The sequence below is a fragment of the Oryzias latipes genome, chromosome 14, assembly GCF_002234675.1.
Source record: "Oryzias latipes chromosome 14, ASM223467v1".
Classification (NCBI taxonomy): Eukaryota; Metazoa; Chordata; class Actinopteri; order Beloniformes; family Adrianichthyidae; genus Oryzias; species Oryzias latipes.
The window spans coordinates 24,148,022-24,172,486 of NC_019872.2; the positions used below are offsets into that span (position 1 = coordinate 24,148,022).

General features: G+C 44.8%; 2 protein-coding genes across 2 annotated transcripts; both read right to left on the reverse strand.

The window, feature by feature from the left end:
• Positions 1–546: 546 nt before the first annotated feature.
• LOC101164495 (guanylyl cyclase-activating protein 1-like) lies at positions 547–7,564 on the reverse strand. The gene is made up of 4 exons (XM_004076763.4): positions 5,235–7,564; positions 3,020–3,169; positions 1,210–1,297; positions 547–969 (listed from the first exon to the last, which is right to left on the reverse strand). Exons 1-4 carry the CDS (start codon positions 5,427–5,429, stop codon positions 833–835), a joined length of 570 nt encoding a protein of 189 aa, XP_004076811.1. The 5' UTR covers positions 5,430–7,564; the 3' UTR covers positions 547–832.
• A 1,267-nt stretch (positions 7,565–8,831) lies between these two features.
• LOC101164741 (capZ-interacting protein) lies at positions 8,832–24,127 on the reverse strand. The gene is made up of 6 exons (XM_011483860.3): positions 24,046–24,127; positions 11,042–11,134; positions 10,885–10,950; positions 10,237–10,314; positions 9,918–10,154; positions 8,832–9,832 (listed from the first exon to the last, which is right to left on the reverse strand). Exons 1-6 carry the CDS (start codon positions 24,058–24,060, stop codon positions 9,455–9,457), a joined length of 867 nt encoding a protein of 288 aa, XP_011482162.1. The 5' UTR covers positions 24,061–24,127; the 3' UTR covers positions 8,832–9,454.
• Between the last annotated feature and the right edge of the window lie 338 nt (positions 24,128–24,465).

Below are 24,465 nucleotides of genomic sequence, written 5' to 3' on the forward strand. Positions count from 1 at the left end.
TCTGGAAATCAGAGACAAACATGTCTGAAAATTCACAAGGACTCTGGAAGAACTTATCTAGCAAATAACTTTCAGGAGGGAGTCTCCGTTTGGAGAGCATGGCGCTCCACTTTGGTCTCCTCCGTCCAAACTGAATGAATTTGATCAGAACTCCGTCTGTTGTCAGCTGTGCTGAAAAGTGCAATAATTTCATAAAATGCTGTCATAGAGGTGCAAACTATTAGAGATTTACAGAGGATTTTTGTTGACGTTTGAAACCAAACATTCATGCAGAGGAACCTGTAGTGTCATTCCACCGATGGCCACTAGAGGCAGGCTCTGAAGAGCCACGACTGGAGTTCACAGCCCCGCCCCCCTCCACACACAGTCCAAGCAGCGTCTGTAGACTCCCAGCATCCCCCTCTGTATCACTTCACAAAGTTTTCCTTCATCTTCTCTTCTCGTTAAAAGTTAACATTTTGGCTTCATGATGCTGCAAACCAGTTGAAGATTTTCAAAATCAAAGAACTCCTAATGTAGCTAAAAACAAGCTAATGAAAACTAGACAAAAATGTCAGTGAAGAAAAGAGCCTTGAGGAGTCTTTTAGCTTTAGTGTTAAATGGTTTTTAGGAAAGATGCTGGATTTGGGTATTAATGTTCATAGATCTAAACAGGAAGTCCAGACAAAAAACGAGAAGCCAGATTGAAAAGAGGAGTCTGAGAGGTGGCTTTGAAGAAAGTTTTGTTTTGTCTCCTGAAAGTTCAGAGTTTGTTCAGGAGCAGGCAGGAGCTTGGAGGCCAGAAGACGTCTGTTTGGCTCCTGGGAGCAGAATTGGGCCGTTCTGAGCACGCTCAGTCTTTGATTTTATTCTCTCTGCCCTTTACGATGATCTCCAGAACCGGGGTCAGGTCCATAAGGTTCTTAAGCATTTCCGTTATGTCTGGATGCTCCTTGGCTCCTTCAATGAACTCCTCCAATGTCAATTCACCTGTGGGGGTCAAAGGTCAGCCGTCACATTCAGATAAAAGCGGCTGCATCTGAAACGACTCAGTGAATCAGCTCGTCTGGAGGGATTTTCTGCTGTCTGTCAGCTGACGTGCTTCTTTTTTCAGACACACTGTGTTGGTTGCCACGGCAACCAAATGGTCTACGCTTCACCTGTGTTGCGCAGGTGCCAATCGTCAGCAGACAGGTGAGTGCACCTGTGTGAACACTAGAGAAAGCTCACCTTCACCCTTCACATCGATCTTCTCAAAGATGAGCGCCACAATCTCTTCAGGGTCAATTTCCCTGTTTCGTGTGATGTCCTGGATGGCCTGTAGGGGGAGACAAAAACAGGCAGCAGCTGTTTCAGTTTAGACGAAGATTTGCCAGACTAGTCTTCATCACTAGAAATCACTGCAAAGATTCAATATTGACCATGTTTCAGACCCAGAGACTAGAGATGTAAATTTGATCTTCTTGGCAGATTATTTTGTTAGCAAGTAAAAACTGACAATACTGGAAAGAAATTTTCATTGAAGTGCTTCTGTTGAGTTTTATGGTGAGAAAAATTACATTTGACAGAAAATGCTCAACTCCATGTTATGAGTTGATGTGAACAGTTTTCTATCATTTCAGTGAAGTTCAAAGCCTGACTTTCGCCGTTCTGATGACCTCCATTCCGCAGCAGTTTCTGTGCTTTCCTGCGACTGGGACAGCTCGCTCCTTCAGCAGATTAACTCTTGTCTAATTTCAGAGATAATCCAGCAGAATCACTGCAGGCTGCTGGTTCCAGCCCAAGCTAGAGGTTTGGAATTTCAGGCACCAGGCAGACCCGCTGTAGTTCTCTTGAAGACTGCAGGTCTGTCGGGGAAACCTGTTTTCAGGCGGACTGAATCTGGAGCAGAACAAAGCTCCGGATCATCAGCAGCCAAAACGAAGCCGCTGTTCCTCTATGAGCCTTTGACCTGTTAAAGGTCCACACTGGCAGAGGTTGAGCCTTTTCTTTCAGATCTTTGGGGTTTCACTCCTTCAGACAGCACCTGACCTTTTCCTCCATGGTTGTGGACCAGCTCGGTTTAAAGGGGGCGGGGCTTTCAGGGAAACGCTCACAGAACCGGACAAGCTTAGCAAGGATTGAAGTTCTCCTGGGTTGATCAGCTCAGACCATTTTAGATGTGCTGGCTCTGTTTCTGAGCTTGGCTTTCACACAAGGAACAAAGGGATTATGGGAGGACTGAGCGGCTTCTGTTTGTAAACGCATCAGGCCCGAGCTCGGCCGGCAGCAGAGAGGAGGGAAGCTCACAGGGGTCATGAAATTCAGAGGAGTCCGGACACAGTTTACAGAACTGCTGAGCTTTCTTCGTTTTTGTCTCATCAGAAGTTCCACCTTTAATCCAGGGTTAACAGTTTTTGATGCCTGTGCATTTGATTAAATCTATTGAAATCCTGATTCTCTGTGTAGAGTCCAGGTCATGTTCTAGACTATAGGGTTCGATCTGGCAGAGGTTTCTCTGCTCGTTCAAGCATCTACAAAGGCAGAAGCAGAATTGAAGAAGCTGCAGGAACCTTTGAGGTCCAGCTGCTCTGAAGAACAGAACCCTGCAGAATCCTAATCCTGATTGTCTGATTTAATATCAGATGAAAGGTAATGAGTTTGGATCTTCTTAAATTGAATTGTTGGCCAAGTTTAAACATAAACACAATCATCAGTGAGCTTGTGCACATTATGCAGTTATTATTTAGAAACCAAGATACACTTTTTACCTGATTTTTAGCAGTAAGTGCTAGTAGTTTGAGTAGTAATCCTGCGGGGTATTATTTTCCTTGAGCAGTTCTTTGAGCTGCTCTTCTGTTCCGACAGGAAACACGACTCGATCAGCTAAAAACCCCATGACTCTTCCTTACTCGTCTTTGTTTTCCTTTGGCCCAGAGTTCTGCATCCTCTCTGTTCAACCTCATCCATCCACCTCTTCAGATCCTCATCAAGGTCTCTTTCATGTCTTCTCTGGACCTCAGTTCTGAGTCCTGATCATAAGGTTCTTCTATGATCTTACCGTGAAGATGGTCTCCAGCTCGTCCTTGTCGATCTTCCCGTTGCCGTCCTGATCGAACAGCTTGAAGTACCACTTCAGCTTCTGGTTGATCTCTCCCTTCAGCAGCAGGCTGATGGCAGCGATGTACTCCACGAAGTCTATGTAGCCGTCCTGCAGACACAAACCCGCCGGCCTGTTAGGATCTGACACGAGGTGAAACTTTAGTGTCAAAGATCTTTCAGCGCTTGGATGTCTGCGCAAAACCAAAGCAGGGAGAGAGAGCTTCATCTTAAACCAGACTTCAAGGCCTTTCAGGTTCAGCTGCAGAAACCTAGACATGATGTAAAAAATAATAAAACAGAACCATAACAAAGTAAATAGAGGCTAAAGACCCCTGAACGGTCCTTTTTGTGTCTTCATGAGGCGGTTCTGCACCTTCAGGCTCCAGGTTCAGTTTGTTGTTCTTTGTGCCGCTCCGGTGCTTGTTGGAGCTCTCTTTGTGGTCCCTGCCTTCATCAGCCTATCAATCAATGCCATCACAGAAGCTCCGCCCACTCTTCAATATGCCACCCAGAGAAGCATTTGGCTTCACAAAACACCTGCACAGCCAACCAGACTGGTGGTTTCTGGTTGGTTCTGCCTCCAGCCTACCAAGGAGCACCAGAATAGTGACTCCGCTTCCTCCTCTTTAGTCCACATAAGGATCTTCTGGAATGTTTGTTTTAAGTTTTAATTGATGAAAACTGCCCTCACTCTGTAGGTCAAAGGTCACCTACTCCCGTTGACTGTTAATAGGAACTGGACTTAGTGACACCCCCCCCCCCCCCCCGCCCCCCTCGATCCAACCAGGAAGTTCCTGCTGGTTCCAAGAGGCCAAAATCCCAAAGACTGCTATAGAGAAATGAACAGCTGTTAGTCATTCTATTGGTCAGAATAACCATTGTGAGTCTGATACACTTTATTAACATGATAATAATCTTGATAGTCTTCTTTTTTTTATTTATACCAGTTTATTCAAGTTATAAACTGACCAATCAGTTGCCTCAGTAAAAGCTTGTGGTCTCACATCAAACGTTCAAAACTTTGATTGACAGATTCACCTCAGCCCACTTTCAAGGGGTAGGGGTGTGGACTTCTAACAAGCTCAGTCCTGATTGGTGAGAGTGGTTGTCATAGAAATGTTGACTCAGACTGACTTGGACCAATCACTGCTCACTAATGTTGTCTGGCTCCAACATGGCGGCGTCCATATCATGAAAAAATGGCGACTGACTTGACTTCATTTGGTTGGAGCTGAAATAAGTGTTTTTGTATGAATGATGTCATACCCACTCAGTCCAGTTCTCTGATACAGACAATGGTTCATCTACTAAAAATAAATGAGCTAAAAGAGAACTGAACGCTTGGGGCTGTTGAGGGTTGTAAGATTTTTCCAGGACCAGAGGTTTAGTAAACTTCGAATAAAAACATGCCAACCGCAACCTGGTCTGTCCCCCACTTTGTGAGTCATGAGCAGATAAATGTGTAAAGACCGCTGTGGAATTAAACAATCACAATAAAAAGCTCAAAAATCACCAAGGAGAGGAGAAAACATCTAACAACAACATCTAACAACAACAACTAACAGAAAGGTCAATAATATGACCTTGAAAGCTGAAAAGACAAATGGATTAATGAAAAAATGATGGAAACAGCTGAATTTTGGTCTCTGGATGCAAAACATTGAAGATTTGAAAAAGTCTTAAAAGACATCTAAAGACCATTTCAGCCAAAAACACAAGTGGCTTTGGAAACCTGAACTGTCTGGTGTGAAAGTCAGAGCCGCTCTGCAGTCTCCGGTTCTCTGCAGATTTGCTCAAAGGAACATCAGGTCTGGGACACTCAGAAGTGAGTCGACGTCTTTGTGTTTTTCAACTCATCTGTGGTTTACCTAAACCGTGTACATCAGAAGGAGAGTCTCTGTTTACCTGCAGATGAACTCTGGTTCGGTTCACTTCAGTGTGAATGCAGACAGAATATTTGAAGTGAGATCTGCGTTTTTTTTTAGCCTGCGGATTGTATTCTGCTTTTTAAAACTTACCTGGACATAACCAGGTTTTGTCATTTTTGCTTGTTTTCATGCAATGATTCTAAAATCAGAGACAAACCTTGTTCTGCATTATTGCCCCTGGAATCAAACCAGCACCTAAACGCCCCACTTTGACAGAGCCGGTTCTGGTCTAATGTGTGAACGCACCCCGTCCATGTCGAAGGTGAAGAAGACCTGCTCCACGTAGCCGTTGGCGTTCTCGGTGATGCCCCTCAGGTTGAGGATGGCCTTCAGCTCGAACAGGGTGATCAGGCCCGACGGAGACTCCCGCATGAACTTGTTGTACCAGTGGTGCATGTCCTCGGCCAGGATGTCGTCCAGATTGGAGCCGTGGTTCCCCATAGTGCAGAACCTGGTGGGGAGGGGGCGTCAGCCGCCGCAGGCCTTTTCCGACCCACCTCAGCTCAAGACACCTGCTGTCCTAGTTTGGGTCCTGAACCAGACACGGACCCGGATAAATGTCCCAAGGATCGGAAGCTGAACCAGTCCAGGCTGCCGTGATTCTGCAGGTAAAGAGCACACCTCAGGACTCTAACAGTCTTAAATCCTGATGGAAGACGCCCGATGGGACCTAAAAATATCCCCCTAACGAGATGAGCTGCTGTCCTGCAGGGCGGTGCTGCGCAGCCTGGGGCGGGTCCAGCTGAGTTCCCCTGAAAGCAGAGATCTGGCTGCTTATGTAAGCGGCTGAACCTCAGACAGAAGGATCTGACCCGAGCTCTGTTCCAGCAGAATCCATACGTTTTGGTTCCTAGAAACGCTCAGAGGTTTTAGTCCCAAAGGTAAGACGGAAAACAATGACTGAATGGAGGCTTTGTTTCCTGTCTGACCTTCCCAGACTAAGCCTTTGATTTGTCACAGCAGCAGATGAAGAACGAGGAGCTCCGACTACATCTGAAGTCATAAACCATTGATCCTTTATTCTACTATTTGGACTCAGTTTGGTCTGTCAGAACTGATTTGTCTCCTGACAGCAGAGTGTGATGATCTACCTGATGTTCTGTTCTACAGTGGAGGAAATAAATATTTGATCTCTTCCTGATTCTGTAGGGTTTTTATCCACTTAAAAAGAAATGGACAGTCTGTCATCCTAATGGTAGAAATGATAGAAAATCACAAAGAAAATCAAGAAATCCGCGTAAAAAGTGTACATGCATTTCTTTGCATTTCATTGGGGGAAATAATTATTTGAACCCTCCTGCCAGAAAGATTTAGTACTTTGAGACTAAACCCTTATTAGCAGCACAGAGGTGAGTCGTTTCTTGTAGATGATGATCAGGTTTCTGCACATATCAGGAAGAACTCTGGTCCACTCTTCTTTACAGATGACTTCTACATCATGCAGACCTGGTCGCTGTTGCTTAGCAACTCTGAGCTTCCGCTCTCTCCAGAGGTTTTCTATAGGATGGAGATCCAAAGACTGACTGTACCACTCCATGACCGTGATCTGCTTCTTCTTCAGCCATTCCTTGGTTGTCTTGGCTAAATTGTTTTGGCTCATTGGCCTGTTGGAAGACCCATCCACCACCATTTTAAGCAAGGCTAGATGTAGGCATAGGTCAGACCACAGGACTCTTTAAAACTTTTAGAACCTAAAACCACAACTACTCCCCCCAAACATGATGGCCAGCTAAGTCCAAAATCTGAAGAAAAAAAATCAAGGGTAATGTTTGGAAAGACAGACGTAAAAATAACATAAAAAAGCATAAATATGCCTCAAAAGGCACAAGCCAGTGTCTTTTTTGTGTTCGTCCCAAGACCGGGTAAATGCAGAAGGGAGTGTCAGGAAGGCAGTGGTGGGCCGTCAGGGCCTTCAAGGTCTTCTCTGAAGGCTTAAAAAACATCTGAATCATGTGTTAATTATATTTTGTCAATGCACTCCTCATTAAATCATTCTAAATGGTCTGTCTATTCTCTTTTATTGTGTTTATGATGGTAATGCTGCCTCCAGACAGATGTATTTTCACATTGGAGCATTTCGTATTTCAGCTGTCCTCTGTTGCCAGGCAGGGTCAGGGCTAAAGAGGTCTTCACTATCCGTTCTGAAAGCCTCCTAATGTGAAATCCTTGTCGAACATTTATTTTCTTCCTCCAATCAGATTTTGAGTTGGTGTCAGCAGGGCCTTCTAGCAGGCTTGGACAACGTCACAGTTTTCTGACCTTCTGATTGAACAGAAGTTTCAGGAAGTCACAAGCAGCCGTTTCCAGTTTGGCACAGAGACACGGAGAACATTTTGACCTGTCTCAGTTAAAAACAAACAATAATCTGATTTTTTGATGAGGGAAATAATAAATACCATGACAACAGTCATGCAGAAAAACACTCAGCTGGTAAAAAGTTTTTTTTCAAATCTTCAGATTTTTGTTTCACATGTTGTGCAGTGGGGTTTTTCCAGGTGAGTCCCTGTGAGCTGCTGCTGCATGAGGAGAGCTGTTGCTGCATGAGGAGAGCTGCTGCTGCATGAGGAGAGCTGCTGCTGCATGAGGAGAGCTGGTGCTGCATGAGGAGAGCTGCTGCTGCATGAGGAGAGCTGCTGCTGCATGAGGACAGCTGGTGCTGCATGAGGAGAGCTGCTGCTGCATGAGGAGAGCTGGTGCTGCATGAGGAGAACTGCTGCATGAGGAGAGCTGGTGCTGCATGAGGACAGTAGCTGCATGAGGAGAGCAGCTGCATGAGGAGAACTGCTGCATGAAGAGAGCTGGTGCTGCATGAAGAGAGCTGGTGCTGCATGAGGAGAGCTGGTGCTGCATGAGGAGAGCAGCTGCATGAGGAGAGCTGGTGCTGCATGAGGAGAGCAGCTGCATGAGGAGAGCTGGTGCTGCATGAGGAGAGCAGCTGCATGAGGAGAGCAGCTGCATGAGGAGAATTGCTGCATGAAGAGAGCTGGTGCTGCATGAAGAGAGCTGGTGCTGCATGAGGAGAGCTGGTGCTGCATGAGGAGAGCAGCTGCATGAGGAGAGCTGGTGCTGCATGAGGAGAGCTGGTGCTGCATGAGGAGAGCAGCTGCATGAGGAGAGCTGGTGCTGCATGAGGAGAGCAGCTGCATGAGGAGAGCAGCTGCATGAGGAGAGCAGCTGCATGAGGAGAGCTGCTGCATGAGGAGAACTGCTGCATGAAGAGAGCTGGTGCTGCATGAGGAGAGCTGGTGCTGCATGAGGAGAGCTGGTGCTGCATGAAGAGAGCTGCTGCTGCATGAGGAGAGCTGCTGCTGCATGAAGAGAGCTGCTGCTGCATGAGGAGAGCAGCTGCATGAAGAGAGCTGCTGCTGCATGAAGAGAGCTGCTGCTGCATGAGGAGAGCTGCTGCTGCATGAGGAGAGCTGCTACTGCATGAGGAGAACTGCTGCATGAGGAGAACTGCTGCATGAGGAGAGCTGGTGCTGCATGAGGAGAGCTGGTGCATGAGGAGAGCTGCTGCATGAGGAGAGCTGCTGCATGAGGAGAGCTGCTGCATGAGGAGAGCTGCTGCATGAAGCGAGCTGCTACTGCATGAAGAGAGCTGCTGCTGCATGAGGAGAGCTGCTGCTGCATGAGGAGAGCTGCTGCTGCATGAGGAGAGCTGCTGCTGCATGAGGAGAGCTGGTGCTGCATGAGGAGAACTGCTGCTGCATGAGGAGAGCTGCTGTTGCATGAGGAGAGCTGCTGCTGCATGAGGAGAGCTGCTGCTGCATGAGGAGAGCTGCTGCTGCATGAGGAGAGCTGCTGTTGGTGGAGTTTATTTTTTATCAATAATAGCATCTACTGTCACTTTTATTAGAAACATTTATTATCGGACTTTCAAAATAAAACTTCAGGTTTTCATGTTGGACTGACACCTGACACCAGCCAGTTTGAACCTGAAACTTTTCAGTATATCTAATGAGATAATCTAATGAGATAATCATCATCATCTTCATCATCTTCATCTTCATCATCATCATCATCATCATCATCATCATCACCATCATCATCATCATCATCTCTCAGAACTCTAAAAGCATCAAACTTAAAAAAAGTTGCACACATCATTGTTTCCGGTGGATGAGCAGAGCTCTGCTCATCAGCTTGTTTCTGATCTAAAGTTAGGAACTCTAGAACCAAAGCGATGAAGAAGTACCTGCCCTGTCCTGCAGGCCTCATCGGCCTCATCGCTGCAGGACGTCCTCCCAGAGGCTTGAAACAAAAGCACCGAACTTTTGGACTCCAAATCGGTTTGAGCAAAGATCAGTGCACTGAGCTGAGTCTGGAGAAACTTTGAAGCTTCCCTGAATCCAATAGAACAGAATTTTCCTTTTCAGGCCAGACATTCTCTGTGTGTTTGTTCTTCCTCTTTGTGTTGTTTGCTGTTTACAGTCATTGTTGTTTGTTTACAGGTATCAAACCTCCCTTTACTCTTCTTTTTCATCTTTTCCAGGTTCTCTTTCAGCTGAATCTTCTTCCTGGTTTTCTTTGCTTTTCTCCTCTTCTACCTTTAAGGAGGATGAAGGAGGCTCTTCTTCCTCTGCTCTTTCTTCTGCTCCTTCTTCCACACTGCTCTTCATCTCCTCTTCATGGATGTCTTCCTGCTGAGGAGGACTTTCTATCTGATCTTCCTTTGGCGGCTCCTCTCCTCCTCCTTCCTGTTCTGTTGCTCTCTCCTCTTCCTCACTGCGGGGGTTTGGCGTTGAGTCTGAGGTGTTGTGGTTGATGCAGGCCTCGTCTCCACTGCTGGACTTCCTGTTGCGACGGGACGGAGGACGGCGGCGGATGGAAACTCGAGCTCTGGCCTGGACAGCAATGGAAGCAAAGACACAAAAGAATCACACAAATGGACTCATGATGGGGCAGGAAGTGACATCAGCTTTGCCTCACCTTGTTAATGCTCGTTAGGATGGCTCCCTCTGCAGCAGAGGGAGGGGCTTCAAAGGAGACGGGGCCTTCTTCTTCAATCACTGGAGAGGATAAAGGGCTGGTGGGGCTTCCCAGGGACACTGTGGTTACCGTGGAGACCAGCGCAGAAGCAGGTGAGGGCGGAGTGAAGGTGAGAGGTGTGGCCCTGATGCCCGGACTCTTCAGAGGGGGGCCCGTCGGAGAGAGAGTGAGGTTGGCCTTGGAGAAAAAGAAAGAAAATATCAGAGTGCAATGCTGACGTTTCACCAGAAGGGGCAGCAGAGTCCAGACTCTAACCTACCTGCAGTTTTTCGATCAAAGCCGAGTTCCTCTTTGGTTTGGAGGACTGAGGAGAAGGGAGGCCTGGAGGGGGCTGAGACTATGGGGTGAGATAACTGTCAATAAGTAATGTATTCATATAAACAAAGTGGAGCACAAATAAATACTTTGTGCACAACCGCTCTGTTAACGAAAACATACGTCACGGGGTCAACCGCCACGTTTACATCAAGTCCTAAAACATCCATTCAACTGAGTGAGTATGCGCCTCATTGATTAAAGTACGCTAGAATTTAACTTTTTAGAATGTGATTGGTCCAGTGGCAGGGAAGTTCTCGTGATACCGAATCTTTGCTGACTAAATACAATAAAATACAGATTATAACAGTGATGTCCTGCCACATTTTGTCAGGCTAGAACAGCTGATCGTTTAAACAATGCACCAGATCTGGAAAAGTGGTGGGAAAAAAGAGCAGCAGACATCCCTCTTTCAGAAGGATTTTGTTATTTCAGTGTTTTAGGAATTTGCAGCAGATGTGATGTAAAACAGTGAATATTTGCTAATATTAAGCTGAATCTGCGGGACTGAAGGCAGGAAGAGGAGGCCCGAGGGCTCAGAGTCACTGAAAAGCGAGGATCTCTGTGGTTTCAGCTTCTCTGCAGGTTTTACCTGCTCGTCTCCTGAAGCTTTGGGAATCTTTAAGGTTTGAGGCGGTCGTCGTCTGACCGGCTTCACCTGCGGAACAAATGATTTCAGGTACAGGAGGCTGAGGGTTCGATTCTCTGATGTCTAACTAGCTGTTGTTGCAGGAACCGATGAAACTCACAGGTTCCTTCTCTGCGTTGATGTTCTGAGCAGCAGACGAGTCCTTGAACTTTTTGGCAAGCTCAAACACTGAGCGTGGGGGCGGGGCTTCCTCCTGAGAAAAGACAGACAGGTGAGTTTCAGGAGTCACTCACGTAAGACGGCTCTAAACAAACACAAATTATGTCAGTTGTAGTGAAAACAAAATTACAAGAAGAGTATTCCTGTAACCTTTAGTGTACTTTAAATGTCCCAATTTAGTCTGAAGAAGTCTTCATTTAGTATGCGCTATACACTACACATGCATGGCCTGTAGTACACTTGCTACTGTACTCAAGTTTACTTAATAAAACAAATATCAAGTGTAGTACTTTTTGCCAAGGGGAAAAGTCCAAAGCATTTGAATAGAACACAGACAAAACAGTTAAGACAAGATAATTAATGCAGCATTTTACAGCTCCAAGCTGAATAAGACAAAGAAAATCCAAAGCTGCAGGGAAAGCAGAATGATGGCCAGCTTTGATAATAATGTCCGTCTCAGTAGATCCTCAATTAACTGAACAAACAGTTATAAAAACAGATCACCAAAGAATACAGAATATAATACTCAAACTATCTGTGGATGTCATCACCTCTGGGCTCTGACACACTGATGATAAAGAAATTCATCATAAACACGGAAAATGTCTGAAAAAAGTTAAACTGTGATCAGAAATAAATGAGACAGATGATTTATAAGCCAAGTGCAAATAAAAAGCAAAATTCATTCATTTCATTTTTGAATCCGTTTGTCCCCTTTCGGGGTCACGGAGCTGCTGAAGCCTTTCCCGGCCACTTGCGGGCGAAGGCTGGGGACATCCTGGACAGGTCGCCAGTCTGTCACAGGGCCACAATCACACACCCGTGGACTCTCACACTCACACCCATGTACAATTTAAAGAAACCAATAAACCTATGAAGCATTTTTTTGGACAGCAAGCCGGAGTCCCTGCAGAAAAACCCGTACATGCAAAAAATCCAAAATGTCTGCTGAATGTTTGAAAGACTGATCTTTTTATCTGAACCTTCTAAGGATTTCAAAGAATACAAAGTCCTTAAATGACAATCTACGGCCCAGAAGTGCAATTTATTCAACGCAAAAACATTTGAAAGATCCCAATGACAATATTTAAAAAAACTACGGTGCCCGCAACCCGACATGGATTAAAAAAAAGCAAACATTTTCGTTCCCACAAGATAATAATACACCTTTTAAGTCATTAATAAACACGGATGGCTTGCCGCTTCCCCATGTAATATTCTGATATACATGTATCCTGTTTTATTTGAATGCACCTCAATTACAGTGACACACTGATTGGTCGAGATGCATTTCGGGATATGTGTGATGCATGATGGGATATATAGCATGTAGCCTTCGGATGTGAAGTGACTGCTAACCAGTATGTTCATAAAAGACAACAAACGCATACATTTATGAAACACGGCTTCAAAAAGCTTCAGTTTCTTTGAGATTTTTGAGGCCCTACATGATTTTACTGTGACTGGAAAAAACACTTGTGTCACACCCTAGACCTGTCGCTTTTCATGCAAGCATTGCTGTCTCTGTTTTAATGGCCATAAGGTTTGAGCCTGCCAGAAAGTGACTTCCTGAACACTGACCTTGCAGCCATATATACAGGTGGGTTTGGTTGTCTGAGCCTGTAGAGGGTCATAGAGGGGAGAGCTGCCTCTTAAGGGGGACGCAGGTTTGTCTTGCAGTTTGCTTGAGGCTCATACTGCCACCGTAACCCTTGTGCTATCCTTGCCACTTGACATTGGGAGTTGGGTCATCTAGACCCACAAGACAGTGCGCTAAACCTTTATTCTTCAATGATTTGTGAACCTCACTGGTGTCCATGGATTACATGAAATCTTTCCACAATTATCCACCTTTGTCATGGTAGGGAGAACACGTCAATGGAAGGGTGGGGTCATATGATAGCACAAGGGTTAAGGAATATCATGAAAATGGAACGTACCATTGTCGTGTGTGTGGTGAGTGTGTCATGAAGTGTTTGTACGGATAATGGAAGTTACATACACATATGACATACAGGTGATGCTGTCGTGCAGTGTCCTCACGCCATGCTCTAGTCGTTAGTGAGGTGTGAGTACTGGTTCTTTACCGACCGCACTCAAATGCTGCACACGCCGGTTGTGCACATGATACCCAAGCGCCTGTGGGATGTGCACACAAACTATAATCTGAGTGTCTAATTTCCTCATTTCTAACAGTCAAACTGCACGCGTTATTTTCTGTCTTGCAACAAAAATAATCTTATCAAGAAAACGTTTCAGTAGCAAAAAAATCTTAATTTAGGAAAACATGTCTTCTAATTCTTAATGAGAGCATTTTTCTAACCAAATTGGTAGATTTTTTCGCTTATTTAAAGAAGTTTTCAAACGTAAAGAGTTGTTGACGTATTTCAACAGGGCCTGTTTTTCATTGTACAAATAAGGGGGGGAGGAGGATTAGGATAAAAAGTGTTGTTTAAATTACAATTTAGATTTAAATCACATTCATACGAAAACTTCAAACAGCTGCTGGTCAAAGGAAGGACCATGAGTTGACGTCAAGTTTAGATCAAGTCTGCAGACAGAGGGAAGAGTGGCACGGTGAAAGGAAAAGATCAGAACACACACACTTACTTACCAAAACAAACACACAATCTCACACAATGACAGCCTGACTCACAGTAGCCAGCTCACACAGTGACACAGGCACATGCAGACTCACACAGCTGCTGATCCATGCTCTCTTCAGCTGATGGCCTCACATAGCTGACATTCTTTAGATAATGAAGTCTCTCATTCTTTCCACAGCAGGCGGTCGTCTTCAAACTGAGGAACAGCCGTTAAGCCACTTCCTGCCTCTGTGTGTGTGTGTCTGTGTGTGTGTGTGGGGGGGTAGATCTTTTGGGGGCCTTCAGGCCTACATCTGAGAAGTTCAGTCATCTATAAGACTTAAGGAGCCTCAGTAGGTTTTGTTCTGATGACTACATCACTTCATAGAAAAGGGAGGTCAGTGAACTAAAAGTCCTGTGTCATGTCGCCGTGCATTCAACAAAACGAAAAAACAAACAAAAAGGTGAGCTTCGTTTTAGTCTGCTCTGTGATTTTCATTTCAATATTTTCAAGAACTACAAAACTATAAGAGCTACCTCTGCCGGTTCCAAGCCCGGTTAGAGAAGGTTGCGTCAGGAAGGGCATCCGGCGTAAAACATTGCCAAATTTACCATGCGACTTGTTCGCTGTGGCGACCCCTGATGGGAGAAGCCGAAAGTGGAAGAAGACAAAACTATAAGATGAGCTGCAATTAAAATGTAAAAAGTAGAAAAGTCACAAAGGATAGACATGAGCTGTTGGGTTGTGTGCTCATCACAATATCACCAGTCTGTTTCGTTCTTCCTACTAACTTTATTCACTAACATTACAGAGAAAAACGTTGGGGAAGTATCAAATATTGATCAGTATTGTTTATTTACTTTGTTTGTGGGTCAGTCCTAACAATATTAGGCACAAAGCATTGAAGTGTGTAGGTGACCTGCTGGATGCTCACGTTGTTTGGTCAGCTTTGCAATTATTTTTTTCTGAATTTCACTATCATTTTTTCTGATTATTGCTATAATGTTTTTAGAACTACAACAGTTGTCGCCGTAAAGTGAGGAGATAAGGACGTCTACAACTTACATTCCACCAACATGTTGGTTCACTCTGAGAGAAAGACCAAGGATATTAGGGATTTCTGTGGAGTTTGTCTTAACAATAATGACATTTTGTGATGTTTTTCAGATTGTTTATGTTGAGTTATTGAAAAACTGCTGTTGTTTGTCTGGGTGGTTTTTTGTACTTCAGTGACGGTCCCTGCCTGCCTCTGCAGATTCCCGTGCAGCCTCACATCAAGGCAAACTCCGGCTGAAACTCGTTTTCTGCATCACCACAGACAAAAACAATCAGTTCATACTGGTCAGTACAACTACAACCAATGTTTTTGTGGTTCCAATACTGCAGCTCATCTCATAGTTTTCATGAGCACATGAGGTTACAGCCCAGGCTTTTTGGAGTTCTTTACTTTTGTCGTTCTTGAAAATACTAGAACGAAAATCACTTGGATTTGGATGAAGATCAGCCGTGTTTTGTTTTTGTCGTTTCTCTTTTTTTTACACACACAAAAAACTATTGAATGCAATAAACTTCCATGTCAGAATCTGTTCACTGACAAATGTGAAACGTTGCACTGCTAGAACTGAAACCACATTAAGTTTAATGACTGGATTTATCCAGTTTCAGTGAGACCAACAGGTTATTTCTTTTTTTACCCCACAATGAGAAAATTCTTCTTGCATTTGACCCATCCCCTGGGGGTAGTGGTGAGCTGCAGACTGGCTGTGCTCAGGGGGCAACGGCTGGCTGGGGAGGACAGGGATCGATCCCCCAACCCTTTGTTGTTGGATGACCTGCTCTACCGCCTGAGCTAAACTGCCGCCCAAATCAATTTCGCAAACCTATATTTGTATTTTTGGCCATTTATAGCATCCCCAAACCTCACGCTGTACCAAAATAAAGAAAACACTAAACAAGACCTGTCAGAGTTCAGGTTTAGTTACATTGAAAATCAGAAGACCACACCTTCTTTTGGTTTGTTTTAATTTTTAACCCTTGTGCTATCCTAGGGACTTTAATGTTGGGAGTTGGGTCATCTAGACCCACTAGACAGTGCTCTGAACCTTTGTTCTTCAATGATTTGTGATCTTCACTGGTGTCCATGGATTACATGAAATCTTTCCACCTTTATCCACCTTTGTCATGGTAGAGAGAACACGTCAATGTAAGGGTGAGGTCATCTAAGTTAGCACAAGGGTTAAATTCTCAAACGTTCATAGAAATTAGGTCCAGGATCTTAGGATGAAAACAAAGATCTGATCGATCACAGATTTCTGTAGATCTGAAGGAAGAGCTCCGCGTCTCTGTTCAGGAGACACGGCACGTAGGAGATTGATTGACAAGGTCTCTAGCCAATCAGGACACAGAACAGGGTGTGCTGTTTAAAAAAAGAAGCTCAGAAAGAATGAGCTAAACCGGGAAAGATGAACTGTGACGTAGAAATGGTAGACTGTCTTCTGTTCTATTTGACAGAGATTTTAGAGGGGTTCAGATCGGGACACAGACTGCAGAAGGGGGGAAGAAAATGTCACATCTTGATCGTGTGGCCAGATAAAAACAAAGAAAAACAAAAACATGGGTCTCTGATATTGTCCAGTGGGGCGGACCAAAGATGGAGTCGGGCCGTAGTTTGCCCATCCCTGATCTAGGATCTCATTTTACAAATATACCTAAAAACTATGTTTGTGAAACAGCTATTTTGCATTTCTGAAACATTTATTGTGAATTTCTGAAACATTTATTGTGTGGTTAGGGGGGGTCGTAAAGAATACTACCAACGTATTCCCTGCGTGTCGTAAAAGGCGACTAAAAGGGACGGAGCGAGAGGACTGGGAATCCTCTCCCCTGTAACTACATTCCTAAATACGGACAGGGTAGAGTTGGGAAGGGGAGATTACCTCCCCAAACCCTTAAGATTGGGTCGTTGAATGTGCGGGGGTGTAGTACAGACGGAAGCAAAAGAGATCTGATTGGAAGGATGTTTGAAAGGAGGGGAATGAGCGTGTTAGCACTGAGTGAGACAAAGATGAAAGGGAAGGGTGAGTGTGTGTTTGGAAGTGTGAGTGGGAGAATGTCTGGTGTAGAGAGCGGGAGAGCAAGAGAAGGTGTGGCTTTGCTGGTGAGCTGTGAGGTGAGACGATGTGTGGTTGAATGGAAGGAGGTTTCACCAAGACTGATATGGGTGAAAGCGAAATTTCGGAAGGAGCTGTGGGTGTTCGTGAGTGCATATGGTCCTGGCAGTGAGAGGAATGAAGAGGAGAGAGTGACCTTCTGGAACGACTTGGATGAGTGCTTGCAAGGATTTGGAGCAAATGTGAATGTAGTGCTGATGGGAGATCTGAATGCTAGAGTGGGTGATGAGAAAATTGAGGGTGTTGTTGGCGGGCATGGTGTTCCTGGAAAGAATGATAATGGTGAGAGACTGATAGGAATGTGCACTGAAAGAGAGATGGTGATTGGGAATACATGGTTCAGAAAGAAAGAGATCCATAAGTATACGTGGGTGAGGCAGAGTGGTGGAAGAGTGATTGACAAAGCACTGATGGATTATGTGGTGGTTTCAAAGGTTGCATGTAGTAGATTGCTAGATGTAAGTGTGAGGAGGGGAGAGTGTGGAGGTATGTCTGATCACTATTTGGTGGAAGGAAGGTTGCGTGTGGGTATGCCATGGGTGAGATCGAGAAAGAGTGGGGAGGCAAGAAAAGTTCTGAGAGTGAGTGTTTTGAAGAACAGAGAGAAAATGTGTGAGTATCAGAAGGAATTAGGTGGCAAGTGGAATATGGTGAAGGAGCAAATGGTTGTTGGAGTGGAGGAAGAATGGCAACAGTTCAAAAGTGCAGTGGTTGGAAGTGCAGAGGAAGTGTGTGGTGTGAGACGTGTTGGGGGTGGTCTAAGAAAGGGAAGTGAATGGTGGTGCGAGGATGTAAGGTTGGCTGTAGCTGAGAAGAGATGTGTGTACGAAGTATGGCTACAGAGAAAGGACAGGGAGTCATATGAGTGTTATAAGGAGAAGAAAAGGGAGGCTAAGAGAGCTGTGCGTGAGGCAAGAGCGGCTGCGGACGAAAGGTGGGGCAGACAGTTGACTGATAATTTTCGAGAAAACAAGAAAATGTTTTGGAAGGAGGTGAAGAGGGTGCGAAAGGGAGTGTCGGGGAGGGAGGAGAAAGTGAAAACAGAGGATGGAAGGATGTTGAATGAGGGGAATGCAGTAAGGAAAAGATGGGCAGAGTATTTCGAGAGGCTGCTGAATGTGGAGGAAGATCGGGATGCTGTGATTGGGATGGATGGAAGGGAAAGTAGACTGAATGTATTGGGAGAGTTGAATGAAACGTTGATTACAGGAGAGGAAGTTGAGCAAGCTGTGGGAAAGTTGAAAGTAGGAAAGGCTGCAGGTGTGGATGGGTGTGCTGGGGAATGCCTGAAGTGTGGTGGAGCGATCGTGATTGAGTGGTTAGTGAGATTGTTGAATGTGTGTTTTGCAAATGGGCAGGTGCCGCTTGATTGGATGAGTGCGTGTGTGGTTCCCCTGTACAAGGGTAAGGGTGATAAGTATGAATGTGGTAGTTTTAGGGGTATTAGTCTGTTGAGTGTTGTAGGCAAAGTATATGGGAGAGTGCTGATTAATAGGGTAGTGGAGGGAACTGAGTGTATGATTGGTGAAGAGCAGTGTGGTTTCAGGAGAGGTAGAGGGTGTGTGGATCAGGTGTTTGTTGTGAGACAGGTGTGTGAAAAGTTTTTGGCTAAGGGGAGGGAGGTGTTTTGGGCATTCATGGATTTAGAGAAGGCGTATGATAGGATTGATAGAGAGGCGTTGTGGGTGGTGTTGAGTATGTATGGTATTGATGGTAGATTGTTGGAAGGTGTGAAGAGTTTCTATAGACACAGTAGAGCGTGTGTGAGAGTGGGAAATAGCATGAGTGAGTGGTTTCCTGTGAGGGTTGGTCTGCGTCAGGGATGCGTGATGTCTCCGTGGTTGTTTAACGTGTATATGGATGGTGTGGTAAAAGAGGTGAATGAAAGGGTGTCAGGTACGGGTGTGAGCATGATAAATACTGACGGCAGTGAATGGAGTGTGAATCAGTTGCTGTTTGCAGATGATACTGCACTAGTGGCTGACTCAGAAGAGAACTTGGGACGTCTGGTTGAGGAGTTTGGAAGGGTGTGCGGCAGAAGGAAGTTGAGAGTGAATGTGGAAAAGAGTAAGGTGATGAGGTGTACGAGGTTAAAGGGTGAACGCAGATTGAATGTGGCATTAAATGGGGAGTTGTTGGAAGAGGTAGAGTGTTTTCAGTATTTAGGGTCGTGTGTCTGTGTGGATGGTGGAATGGGGGGAGAGGTAGAGTTTAGAATGAATGAAGTACGAAAGATATGGGGGGGAATGAAGAGAGTGTTTGAATGTAGATCACTGGGAAAGGATGCAAAAAGGAGATTGTATGAGGGTGTGGTGGTGCCTGCAGCGTTATATGGGGCTGAAACATGGAGTCTGAAAGTGGCGGAAAAGAGGAAGCTGAATGTAGTTGAGATGAGATGTTTGAGGAGTATGTGTGGTGTGACGCGTATGGATCGTATGAGAAATGAAGTTATCCGAGAGAGAACTGGTGTGACGCGAGAGTTGGCTGAAAGAGCAGAGCAAAAGGCACTGGGATGGTTTGGACATGTTGAAAGAATGGAAAGGGAGCGATTGGTGAAAAAGGTATATGAATCTGATGTGAGTGGAGTGAGAATGAGAGGAAGACCGCGAATGGGATGGACAGAGGGTGTAAAAAGAGCGTTGAATGCAAGAGGGATGACTGTGGTGCAGGGGAGAGAGGCTGCTCAGGACAGGGATGGGTGGAGAGAGTTTGTGTATGGATGAATGGATGGGTGTGGTAGAGGTCTGGTCTTGGGATGAAGCGGCAAGGGGAAACCAGCCTTGGCTGAGGCCCTGCAGTGGAGGTGCCCACACTGGGCTGTGCAGCTGACCCTGGTGCAGTGTGGTGTGGCTTAGACCAGATCTCAGACCAGTCGCACGCACATACGCACACACGCACTCACGCACTGAAGGAGGAGGGTTTGGGGAAGAGACAGAGGGAGCTAAAATTGTGTGCCTTGTCTAGGCTACCCCACCTTGGTGGGACACAGCCTTGGTAAATAATAATAATAATAATAATTTGTGAGAAACACTTATTGTGCACATGTGAAACATTTAGTGTGCATTTGTGAAACTCAGTGTGCATTTTCAAATTTAAATAGCACGTTTGCATTAAATTACAGTTGCGATCAGAGCGTGTGTACTTGTGAAACAGGTTGTGTGCATTTCTGATTATTGAGACTGAATTAACTCCATAAAAGGAGTGGCGGGTGGAGCAGCGGGTGGAGCAGCAATTAGTGAAGATGGAGGCAGAGCTGTATGGTTGATTTCTGGACTCTACAAACTCCCCAGAGCTTTCTCTTCTGCCGCAGGAAATGTTTAAAAGCTCAAACTTAACAAGTATAAGCTGATTAACGTCAGTTTTCTATGGTACAAATGTCCATAGCACTCAATCCACAGCCAACCAGTGTTAGCTTTGTTATCGTAAACTCTAAACTCTGCCTCTTCCTTACTTAATTCCAGTTTTTCCATCTGAGCGATTTTGTTGCTGACTCTCCAAAATGCTCATATCGTGTTGATTCTTTCCTAACAGGAAACTCACAGGAAAAGAGAGTCATCAGAGTTCTAAGAAGAGTGATGTGAAGCTTGTGTCTCAGGACAGATGCTGCAGCCAGTGACTCAGCCTCTCCCACACACAGTTATTTTAGTTTTGTGCTCACAGGACAAGAGAGGACCTAACAAAACAGAAGGTATAGGGTGGATTCCCTTCCTGACCCAACCCTCTGCATCTACCCTGACTTGAACCGGCACAGGTCCAAGTCCAAGTCCACTGGTGCTTTGTTGTCTGTCTTCTGCGATGTCTTTATAAAGAACCTGTTTGTACTTATATTATCTTATATATTATCTGCCTCCTGTACTAACCTCTGGCATATTTATGTTGAAGCAGCTGCTGGATGAAGGTAAATATGCTCCAAAAAGAACGCACTTGTAGATTTGATGTGAGAACTTGCACACCAAAAATCTGCATCTGTGTGTTAAAATCTTCTGCTGTGAACTGACAAATTCTCACTAGCATGTGTTCATTTAGAGTTACAACTTCAAATCTGTGATTACAACTGCTCAAATGTGGTTCTGCGTGTGCTGGTGCAAATCACACGTGCGCTCTGAATTCTGACACATTCCAGCGAGAAACTTGTGTCAAAACTGATCTGTGTCCGAAAATTGAACTAGGAGGGGAGAGAGGGTTAGAGGAGGCGGAGTCAGGCAATCAGAGTGCAGCAGTCAGAGGATTTGGTAAAGTTAGAAAAGTCTTCACAGATTCTGACTTCTTGCTTCAATAACTCTTCTGATAAACGTTTAAATGTGACAGAGTATCTGAATCATTTTTTATTAACACAGAGAGTGAACTACAAAAAAGTCAGTGTTTCCCTGCATTTTAATGAGAACTGATCTCTTCGTGATGTAAATGCAGACATGCAGCGAGACGGCTGCCAACAGACCGTCAGCAGGAAAATCATTTTTGTTTTAGCAAGACAACAGCTAGGGCTATCTAGCAGCTTTATTATAAATCATATGTATTATCATATGATAATACATATGATATATACATATGAGGGTTGACCCAGGCGTGGGGCAACCCTCAAAATCCACAAAAGAAATCTCAACCACAGTACTTCCATCATCAGATTCTTCTAAAACATACATTCATTCATCTTCTAAATGCGTTTCGTCCCTTTTGGGGTCACAGTGCTAGAGAACTAAGCAGACTAAACTAAACTGGCATCCCTGCCCTTAGAAGCCCCTTTGCGGTAAGGAAAAACTCCTAAAAAAATGGAATCCGGAAAAATGTACCAGAACTCTTAGAGAGAATTAACTTATCTAACTCTACAACTACATATTTAACCCTTGTGCTATCTCAGATGACCTCACCCTTACATTGACGTGTTCTCTCTACCATGACAAAGGTGGATAAAGGTGGAAAGATTTCATGTAATCCATGGACACCAGTGAAGATCACAAATCATTGAAGAAAAAAGGTTCAGAGCACTGTCTAGTGGGTCTAGATGACCCAACTCCCAATGTTCAAGTGCCTAGGATAGCACAAGGGTTAACCCATTAATGACAATGCTCTTCCTCTGAGAAAGTTTGTTGTTCTGAGCTCAGAAAAATCCGAGGTGCAGAGATTCTCTGAGATCGTTTTCTGTCTTCTGCCAAGGAGAAGGTCATAAAACCATCAGAGAAAATACTGAGAGCTCGTCTGAGTCTTCAGTTGTCAATGTGGGAACATTTACATCAGAGTGCTGTCATCGCACACACGTCTCACCTGAGACTTCTTACGTAAGTTCGAGATATTACTTTGCATGAAAAGAGAGTTTCTGTCGCATTGTTAGCCGTATTAGTTCAGTTGTTGGTAAAACCACCCACCAGGCACTCTATTACGTCCACCTTGCTAGTACCGGGTTGGACCCCCTTTTACCTTCAGAACTGCCTTAATCCTTAGTGGCATCGATTCAACAAGGTTCTGGAAACATTCCTCAGAGAGTTTGGTCCATATTGACATGACAGCATCACACAGTTCATGTCAGATGAACATCCATGATGCCAATCTCCTGTTCCATCACATCCCAAAGGGGATCTATTGGGTTGATGTCTGGCGACTGTGGAGACCATTTGAGTCCAGTGAACTCATTGTCATGTTCAAGAAACCAGTCTGAGATGATTCCAGCTTTATGACATGGAGTCTTATCCTGCAGGAAGTAGCCATTAGAAGATGGTACACTGTGGTCAGAAATGGATGGACACGGTCAGCAACAAAACTCAGGTAGGCTGTGGCATTGGAACAATGCTCAAGTGGTACTAAGGGGGCCAAAGTGTGCCTAAAAAAACCCTTCTGACTGAGTGCTTTTGCAATGTGGACAAAATCAAACTTGTTAAGGTGTCATTTCTAAAATCTAAACTTAAAATGCAGATTTGCTAATCCAAAAAATTATTTTTCATCTTAGAAAAACCTCTAAGATAGAAAAATATTTGATTCTCATCAGAGATTATCTGGAAAAATAAAAGAATGCAAAAAAAAAACAACAACCTCAATCCAAGCCAATTACAAATTCACTCAATCATTCCAGTCCAGCTCTACCCAGACCGTTCCAACTTTGGCATCATAATCATCTGCACAGACAGATCTCACAGACGTTTTTGTAGAAACTCTTTGTGGTGAACTTGAAAAGGTGTAATTCCAGCATGAAACCCCCCAGCGGAGCCCGACCATCGGGCCCGACCACCATGGTTCCAGAGATGGGACCAGAGGACTCTGGCGCTGTATGGATCAACTGTGATTGCTCCAAAGATGAGGCATCATTTACGTAACCCCTCGTGTTGAAAGCACCTCAGTGTGAAACCACAACATAACCAAACTTCAACAACACTGAGCTCTGAACACACAACACAACAGAAACACGCTTCTTTATGCCCACATGCTCTACTTCCTTCATGGATGTAAGGAGGGCTTTCTGCCGTTTTTTGGTCGGGGAGGCATCTCTGCTAAGGTCGTTATGCACAATATGAGGCTGGACAGGGAGAAGACGACCAAGAGAATGATGGAGATCTAGTGACTAGACTTAGAAGAAAAATCTAACTTTGCCTGCAAGAAAAAGCTGCTGAAAGCAGCATCTCATTCCACGTGTAAAATATGGTGTGGGTGTCACCATGGTCGGGGTTTGCTGCTCCACTGCAGAGCTGGACCTCTGAAGTAAAGTGTACCGCTGAACGTCCAGAACCAACAGGTTCAAACATGGAGGAGTCTTCCTGTGAAAGATGGACCGACTGAAACTGCCAACTGCGCAGTGAGAGAACCGCAGGAACAGGAAACGTGAGACAAAATCCGAATTTGTTTTTCAGCTAAGTGCAACGACTGTTTGATCAGAATGCAAATCCTGAGTCCAAACAGATCAGGAGCTGCTGGGGTTAACACGGCAGCTTTAGAGCAGTGGCTATGAAGAAAGAGAAGGGGCCATGCAGCCCTGAGGAACTCCATCAGAGAACAGGCTGCAGCTCTAGGGAGCATTACGGCGGGTCCTGAGAGTCAGAGCATGTTTTTCACAACCTGACAGGTTGTTTTCAGAGTTTGGGTGTAAAAACATCTTTTATAGATAACCCCCTCTCACTTTCCTGTTAGACCTGCAGGAAAACTCCGAGTAAACAACAACACAAACATGAACACAGCAGCAGAAGGAAAAGGCAGCAGAGTTTACCTCCATCCTGCTCATCGTCTCTGTGCCGCTTCGATATGTGGAGTATGTGTGACACAGGGAGGGGGGGGTTAAATATAGACCGGAGTCATGTCAGAGAGAGAGACCTACACTCTTACAGAGAGAGAGAGACAAGGAGGCTCATGTTTGATCACATGATCATCACTTCTGTGTATGTCTCATTCACTTTCAGAGTTTCTGATCGGATCAAAATGGTGTTTTTAACACGATGGAGGACATATATAAAGAAAATGAAGCTTTAAACTGCCTTTCTGAGTGTTTCTTCATCTAAATCATTATAAATCAGGAGCAGATAAAAAATGTCATTTGAAAAGGTTTGCGGTTGTGATGTCCAAACTACAATTAGTGGGATGAAAGCTCCACTTCATTCTAATGGTCAGACAGATAGATCCATGAACTTCT

Bases quoted from the DNA above. Each gene is read 5' to 3' on its own strand.
- LOC101164495 (XM_004076763.4), bottom strand. From the start codon at position 5,429: ATGGGGAACCACGGCTCCAATCTGGACGACATCCTGGCCGAGGACATG. The intron at 3,170-5,234 runs GTGCGTTCACAC...TTGTGTCTGCAG, and splicing joins TCACCTTCGACATGGACGGG to GACGGCTACATAGACTTCGT. The intron at 1,298-3,019 runs GTAAGATCATAG...CTCCCCCTACAG, and splicing joins AGCTGGAGACCATCTTCACG to GCCATCCAGGACATCACACG.
- LOC101164741 (XM_011483860.3), bottom strand. The intron at 10,315-10,884 runs GTAAAACCTGCA...CTCACCCCATAG, and splicing joins AAGCTTCAGGAGACGAGCAG to TCTCAGCCCCCTCCAGGCCT. The intron at 10,155-10,236 runs GTAGGTTAGAGT...TTTTTCTCCAAG, and splicing joins CTTTGATCGAAAAACTGCAG to GCCAACCTCACTCTCTCTCC.